Below are 8,551 nucleotides of genomic sequence, written 5' to 3'. Positions count from 1 at the left end.
GAAGCTACTTCGATGGCTATTCACGATGGAGTTGGGGGCTCTAATGAAGTTTGGTTGTGGGAGCTTAGATGATGATGGTGAGATAAGGGAGAGAGACATAGTGATTTTAGGTGTTTAACAGCCAAGAAATTGAAAGGAAAAAAAAAATGCAAGCTTATTTTTTTATTCAATTTTTTGCAAATTCCAATTTCAAATCTAGGTTTCTTTCAGAAAAGTAGTTGATTGTTGTGTTTGGTTGTGAAGAAAATGGTGTTGGAGGTTTCAAGTTTGGGTTTGCGTTTGTGTTCTTTGTGTTTTCATGTTTAAGATGTATTTAGATCTTAATTCAAGTGCATTTTGGTTTTTTATTTTTTATAATCAAAAGCTAACATGGAATTTTTTTATTATTATTTTATGGACAAAACTTAGGTACAGTACCTTAGATGTTGTATCTTAAATTTCCCTCTTCAGATTCAGCCATGTGGCTACTTAACTAAAAAATATACTTCTATCCCATAAGAAAAAAGTCATATGACAGAATCTTAAAATGGGAACCTAAGGAATATCACCTAAGTATTTTTTTTTTTTTTTTGGTAAAAAGGAGAATGACATTAAACTAAACAAAAAGCAAAAAATCAGGGCAACGCCTGCTTACAAAAAGACCATGACTATCAGCCTCAAAGAAAGGAATAACGTCCACAGGTGGACTAGAGAACACAGTAAAATCAGCACCCATATAAGTGCCTAATTTAGCCATACAGTTGGCGCATCTATTGACTTCCCTATAGACATGTCTAAATCTAGATTGCAGGATTTGAGAAACCAGCTGCCGGCAGTCATCCATAAGGGAGGAAATAATAGGATTAGTGTTTTTCTGATGAGAGAAAGCATCTACAATGCCTTTGGCATCCATTTCAATGATCACAGCTTGTATGTGAGCTTGTAAGCATAAGAAGAGGCCATCTCGAAGAGCCCATAGCTCAGCAAGAAAGCTGTTTGCTGACCCAATTTTTCTAGCGTAACCAACGACTCAATTCCCTTCCTCATCTCTAATTACACCTCCTCCTCCAGCCAAACCGAGACTCCCACTTGATGCTCCGTCTGTATTAAGCTTCATCCATCCAGTATCGGGCTTCTCCCACCAGAACCTTCTCAAAACTCATTTTTTGGTAGCTGTAAAGCTACACGCACAATGCATATATTCCAATGCTCGGGCCTTTATATCTTTAGTAAGATTAAGATATTGAGATCTTCCTTTGAAAACAAATTGATTTCTATTTTTCCAGATCAACCAAATAGCGAATAGAAATACTTGATGCCATTGGGGCTGCCCTTCATCAGATTTGGAATCAGACCTACAATTAGAGGTGAGCCAATCTTCTAAACTTTCTGTAAAAAAGGAAGGATCTGCAGGCGGAACACCAAGTTGGAGCCAAATATTCCTGACCAAGGGGCAGTCACGCAAAGCATGTAAAATCAATTCAGAGCCAACCTGACAAGTAGGACAAACAGTATCCAAATTCAGCCCTCTTGCCGAGAGGCATTCCCTCACACCAATGTTTTTGTGCATACACTTCCAAACAAAGGTTTGGATTCTAGGCAAAATTTTAAGCTTCCAAATCCATTTCCCCCTGAAGGGAGCTTCAATATCAGGATCTAACGTTAAAAGGTACGCTGATTTCATGTCAAAATCACCTTTAGGGGACAGATACCAAGCCAATTTATCTTCAAATCTAGAAACAAGAGGGATTGGTGTAGCTTGGATGACCCTTTTAATGTTGTTTGGCAATTCCATATGGATGTTTGACCAATCTCAACCCCCCGGATGTCCAACATCTTTAATCTTGAGGTGCAAAAATTTCCGGGTCAAAGGGCCTTGGATGGCTTGTCTAAGGGCGCTGAGAGCTGACCAATTATCATGCCAAAAATCAAGATTACTATTAGACCCTGGGATCTATCTAACACCCTTCCTAAAAGTATCCTCTCCTTTTTTCAAGCCCTTCCAAATTCTTGAGCTAGACAGCTGGTTCTCATTCCTCGAATTAACTCGTTGATGATTACAATATTTCAGCTTTAAGACCCTTGCCCATGGAGCCTTTTTTTCACTATGAAATCTCCACTTCAGCTTCGCAAGCAAAGCCGTGTTCCTACCTTTGGCCGTTTGTAGTCCCAACCCCCCATGCTCTTTTGGTCTTGTTACCTTCCTCCAACCCACCCAATGCATTTATTTCCTATCTTCAGATGAGCCCCAAAGAAAGTTCCTATTAACTCTGTCAATTCCCTCCAAAACCTTACTAGGAAGCATATTGCACTGCATAACATAAGCTGGTATGGTCGAAGAAGAAGCCTGCAATGAGCACTGCCCTTCCTGCCAAAGACAAAAGGTTCGCCTTCCAACCAGCCAGCTTCTTCTTAACTTTATCCAAGATGAAATTAAAATCCTGATTGGATCTCCCACGGTGCTTTATGGGAAATCCAATATACTTCCCCAAGCAGTTCGTCGCCTGAAACCCAAGGGTGGAGCAACGCTTCCTTACTATCTTGATCAATATTCGAGGAGAAGAAGACTCTTGACTTGGCATCACTAATAGTCTGACCTGAAGCCTTACAAAACATGTCAGGCACCTCTTTAACTACCTCACAGTTTTTAGGAGTGGCCTTGGCAAAGAGAACCAAATCATCAGCAAAGAAAAGGTGAGAAAAGAAGGGTCCATTTGTAGAGGCTTTAACCTGCTTCCATAGCCTCGCTTCACACTTCTCTTGGATCAATTGGCTTAGAAAATCCATACACATGATGAAAATATAGGGTGATAGGGGATCTCCTTATCTTATCCCTCTCGTTGGTTCAAAAGGCTCAAGGCTTCCGCCATTGAAGAGGATGGAAGTAGTAGCCGTAGTGATGCAACTCATGATAATCTCTATGAGAATGTCCGGGAAGTTAAATCTTTGCAGCATGCATCTAATAAAGCTCCATTCCAGCTTATCATAAGCCTTCTTTAGGTCGATTTTGAGTGCCATATGCCCCACTTTACCTCTGGTTTTACCAATTGTATGAATAATTTCTTGAACAATAATTGCATTGTCCACCCCCTTTCTATCGGGCACAAATGCAGCTTGGTAAGGAGATATAATCTTATCCAAGAGAGGTCAGATTCTACCAACCAACACTTTAGAGATGATCTTATAAACCGAATTACATAGGCTGATAGGACGGTAGTTTCCAATGGACTCGGGACCTTGCATCTTTGGAATTAGCACAATACTAGTATTGTTGAGATACTTTGGGATTTTCCTTTCCCTAAAAGCCTTCTTCACCTCTTCTCTAACCGAGTCACCAACAGTGATCCAAAACCTGTGAAAGAACCCTGCATGCAACCCATTCAGTCTCGGGGCTTTAAAAGCCTTTAAGGACCATAAGGCAGCAGAGATTTCTTCTTCAGTCACCAAATGGCTGATGCTAGCATTCTCTTCCTCCGAAATCTTGGCTTGCCAATGAGAGTTGTAGCTAATATTCCCAGATGCCGACTCCTGAGCTGTGGTATAAAGCTTATAGAAACCCTCTTTGAAAAAATTCATTACTTCTCTCTCTTCCATAATCCAATCACTCGCTCCATTTTTAACTGAAGTAATTAAATTCTGCTTCCTTCTAGTCAAGGCCAAAATGTGATAGAAAGAAGTATTTCGATCTCCCAAAACCAGCCAATTAATTCTAGCTTTTAGAGCCCAAAGTTCAGTTTCTTGGCCGCACACAACATCCAAATCCTTAAGGAGTTGGGATTCCAAATGAATCAGAGATGGAGAGGGGTTAATTGCCAGAGCCCTTTGAATCCCATTCAGTCTAGCCTTAATTTTCTTCTTTTTTTCAAATATATTTCTGAAGTGGTGCTTATTCCATGAGCTGGCCTCCTTCACAAAATTTTCAATATTCTCCGATAACTTTCCCGAATTCTTCCAAGCGTGACTAACCACCGTCGGAAAAGAAGGATCAGAAAGCCAAAAACTTTGAAATCTAAACGGCCTATTGAGATGGATCATCCTTCTAGGCATTGTTTCAAGCAGTACCAGATAGTGATCAAAATGGCACCTTGTGAGATGGGAGATTCTAGCTTCGGGATAAAGGAGGCACCAGCTCGGGCTCATAAAATATCGATCTATCCTCTCCTGAATGAAAGAGTTAGCATCCCTTTTATTGGTCCAAGTAAATCTTGGGCCATTAAAACCCAAATCCACCATATTGCATTTGTCAAGGCACTATTTGAAAAGAAGGGACCTATTAATGCTCACTGGTCTACCCCCAAATTTATCTTTATCAATAAGTGGTTCATTAAAGTCCCCAGCTATCACCCACGGCTTATTATGCATATCCGCAACATTAGACAAATTATTCCAGAAAACACATCTTTCTGCACTTCTAGGACTGGCATAAATTGCAGTAAATAACCAAGAAAGGTTAAAGGAGAATACCTTAACTTCCACATGAATTTCTTGTTCTGTGTTGGCAAGATGCTCGACCTCCACCAACTCTGAATTCCATAAGAGCCATAACCCTCCAGTATAACCAATTGTCTCTGTGTGAATTGCACCATCAAAAGGGAGTCTATCTGTTATCTCCCTAGCTCTTTCTCCCCCAAGTCGAGTTTCCATAATCACCATAATAGCAGGATTATGATCTCTAACCAAATCCCTCACATATTGTTGAAAATTGGGCTTGAGCACGCCCCTACTATTCCAGACGATAATATTCATTATTAATTGATGGCTTAGGTTGAGGCACTCATTAACAAGGGGCATCAGCTTCACCACCAATCTCAAAAACCATCCCATCCTCACTAGCACTTCCTTTTTCCTCCCCTTCCCCAGACAGAGCATTAGACAGAGCTTCAGGAATCCCATCTTCAACTTTCTTGCTGTTGAGTAAACACTGAACTCCAGTGACGGTTTGGGCACTTAAAGAAGCTTGGTTGCATGCCTTTTCACCATTATGGATAGAATCTCCTCTGGACTCATCTCGCGCAGCACTGGAGCATGAAAGACTTGCGGAGTCAACCTTCACACAACTGCGATCCACACCTCCGGTATCTTCACTTTCCTTCCCCCTAGAAAGATGACCCACTTCGGACTGAAAAGAAGCTACGAACTTGAATGGAGCATTGGAATTTTTCCAGGAGCTATCGGCGCTTTTCCAAGACCAAGACTGAGAAGCTTCAAGAATAAAATTGACTTTAGGATCCATGGCTCTGATTGAGTTAGATGAGGACACCCTATTTCTTGCAAGTCCTTTTTTACCCCTTACTGATGGACTTGTGTACGTGTTGGAATCCCTCCTGAAAGTCTCAGAAGCTTCAAGATGGTTTGCTGTGAAGCCCACGCAAGATGGCCCACCTTGATTAATCTTCACATCGGGCTTGGAATTACTTCTCCTAAACAAGTTGGCCTCTTTGGCCCAGCCCACTTTAGATGAATTAAAATCCAGCCTTTGTCCAGCCTCATGGTTTGCCGTTTTCATCCCAGGAACAGTAAGGCCCTCCATTGCCGTGGCATTCCTTAGCTTCCTTTGTCCTGTCTTTCTACATGTCACAATCATCCACGGACCGTACAAATCGTTGTCTGTATCCATTCCACTACCATTTGACATACCACTCCCTAGATTTGTACTATCCGTAGCATGCGTTGCGTGTGAGTTTGTGGATTGATTTTCATGCTCATCGTTAACTACTTTCCCCGGTGCCTTTGGATTTCGAATAGTGTACGGGCATACCTCCTTCCTATGGCCTACCCTGCCACATGAAAAGCATAGTTCATGAATACCTTCATAAGTCACCGGTTGCTCAAATCTGCTGATGAGGACCGTATTGATGAGTGGTTTGTTAATGTCTATCTGTATACATAACCTCGCGTACTCCCCTCTCGCTTCCGTGGCAGTATGAGAATCTATTCGTAGGACGTTACCAATAGAGTCACCAATTTGTTTGAGCACCTCTATTTCATATAGCTCCATAGGAAGTTGATGAAGACGAACCCATACAGCTATGGAGTTAATGTTGGCTGTGGCTGGTTTGAATAGTGGTTCCCATGGCCTGATGGAGAGAAAATGTCCACCAATGAACCACAGACCTTTATCTAAGACAGCATTTAAATCTTCTTTTAGTGAGAACGGACTGAATAGAAACTGTGGCCTAGACCCACCAAATCAATCCTCCCAGTTGGTTTCCATAGCAGGTTGAGTTTGTTTTGGAGAAACATGAAACCAACTGCCTTACCAAAAGGTTTTATAATCAACGTTAAAGCCCAAGGACTCCTAATCCTCAATTTGGTTTCCTTGGACAGTTTCACCATTGCTAGACCTTCACGTAAGTCCAACATTTCATCATCTAATTCGGCTTCATCCTCCATAAGGTCAGTGAAATCAAAAGCCTTGGCAAAGGCTCCTGGAATTTCTCCCACTAGCTTGTCCTTAAAGGACTTCTTAGGAGACCCCCATGCTGTTTGGTGCCCACGGGATGAACCATCTTCGCTGGTGCCATCGTTGAACCCGGCGTGGTGGACGTCCTTAACCTTTTTTTTGCTACGTGAAATCTCCGCCTCTTCTTCCCTGGAGAGCACACGGTGTTTGGGTCGCTCCATTTCAAACGTCACGCATTGCGTGAGCCGTTTCTCACCTAAGTATTGTACCTAAGTCTTACCATTACTTTATTAGCTACATCAACATCTAACGTGCTAGTTGTGTACTTCGTGTGCCACATAAGCTATTTCCGTTAGTGAGATGACGATAGAGACCAAAATAAGAGCGCATTTTCGATTTTAGGGACTAAAGTGGAAAAATGAAAAAGTAGAGACCAAAATGGAAATTGGTGAAAATATAGGCTGTGTTTGGTTCTTGTAAAATGTTTTCCAAGTGTAAAATATTTTCAGGTGAAAATATTTTTTGGAAAAGAAAATATTTTTAGGTGTTTGGTGGCATTTTAAAAAATACTTTGAAAAATATTTTTTAGTGTTTGGTTGTATTTTTGAAAATACTATAGAAAACACATTTTTTACTTGATGCTCACATTTTCTCAGCTTCCAAACAAATATATAATATCATTTCTCAATAGATAAACACAAAAGAAACAAAACCAAACAAAAAAATTCATCAAATCCGGTCAAATTAAGAGAAGAAGGAAGAGAGAGAGGCGACTGGGTTCGATCTAGAGGCGGTGGAGGCAAGATCGTGCGATGGAAGCAATTGGGTCATGGTAGGTTGCTCATCTTGCGGCGGTTTGCTCGACATGGGTAGAGAGAAAAAGGGTAGATTGGTGACATGGGTGGTAGAGGGAAGAAGAGGGAGGAAGAGAGAAACAGGGTAGATCAACGGTGAGAGGCACAGCCTAGACGGCGGTGAAGTTGATTCCAAGTTCAAGTGACCGGCCTTTCTCTCTCTGACGGTGGGCGGCTCTCTCTCACTCTCTCTTGGTTCAATTCTTTTTTTTTTTTTTTTTTGAAAATGGTTTGAAGGTAAAATAGATGTGTAATCTATTTAACATTTCAGGCCTTCATATTTTATAGTCAATGGAAATGATTTTCCGTTTGACTTAGTTTTCTGGTCAAACCAAACACCCCTGGTGGTGGAAATTTTTTCCGAATTCTTTTTACACCCGAAACAAATGCAGCCATAGGGACGAAAAATGCATTTTGCCTAAAAAGTAAGAATAGAGACGATAAAAACTAAAGATTGATTTTCGAATCTTTTTCTCCTTAAGTTTGTATCTAAATAAATCCATAGTTTAGAGGTCAAGCCCTTCTTATACAATTAATATGCGCAAAAACTTCTTCAAGGGTATAATAAAAAAAAATTCAATTTAGTGAGCGTTTGGATTCAACAGAATCCTGCGTCTACGTTTTCCAGTTTTACGTTTTCCAGTTTTTTTTTTCTTTTTTTTTCCCTGCGCGTGAACAGTAACCTCACATGGGTTCACTGTGCAGGGGACAAAAATCACTGTTCTGTCACTGTTCATCACTGTAGCAGTACTGTTCACGCACTAAAAAATATTAAAAATGGGTCTCACGGTACTATTCACACATTTAAAAATTATTTTGCTACAGTGTTTTCAATTTTCAGTTTTCAGTTTTCAATTTCAGCAACAATAAGTTCAATCCAAACGGACCCTTAGCACCCTGCAAATAAGATAAAGTAATGAATAATTATTTTCATTTTCATCCTTTTCATGCTTCCTAAATTTGGGCAAATCAAATTATCCTTATGATGTAGCTTGAATTAAACATGAAAGATCTAATTTATGCTGAATGTTCCAAATGATTGTACTTTTACACACAAGGGAAAAAATTATGATTTTGACATCATATCATGAAAATTGAAATGTTTGGAAATTTAATAATTATAATTATAATTTTGACCTTACATTATAAAATGACAATTTTACCCTTGAAACGAGGATAAATGAAGGCTACAAAATGGAGAGTCTATAACTGCTATCTACATTCTACATTTGTCAAATTCCAAATAAATTGAATCGCCATAATAGCAAATAGTTGGACATGATGAGCCACGATAATTCCACCAAGCTACACTCGT

The 8,551-nt window shown here is 40.2% G+C and overlaps 1 protein-coding gene across 1 annotated transcript; it reads right to left on the bottom strand.

Moving 5' to 3' along the window:
• Positions 1 to 2,802: 2,802 nt before the first annotated feature.
• LOC126703776 (uncharacterized) lies at positions 2,803 to 4,026 on the bottom strand. The gene is made up of 2 exons (XM_050402866.1): positions 3,177 to 4,026; positions 2,803 to 3,092 (listed from the first exon to the last, which is right to left on the bottom strand). The coding sequence occupies exons 1-2, from the start codon at positions 4,024 to 4,026 to the stop codon at positions 2,803 to 2,805; spliced, it is 1,140 nt and encodes a 379-aa protein (XP_050258823.1).
• Positions 4,027 to 8,551: the final 4,525 nt, after the last annotated feature.

Source organism: Quercus robur, chromosome 1, assembly GCF_932294415.1.
Source record: "Quercus robur chromosome 1, dhQueRobu3.1, whole genome shotgun sequence".
In the NCBI taxonomy this organism is placed as follows: domain Eukaryota; kingdom Viridiplantae; phylum Streptophyta; class Magnoliopsida; order Fagales; family Fagaceae; genus Quercus; species Quercus robur.
The sequence above is the reverse complement of the archived record's forward strand: the minus strand, read 5'-3'. Positions and strand labels throughout refer to the sequence as shown.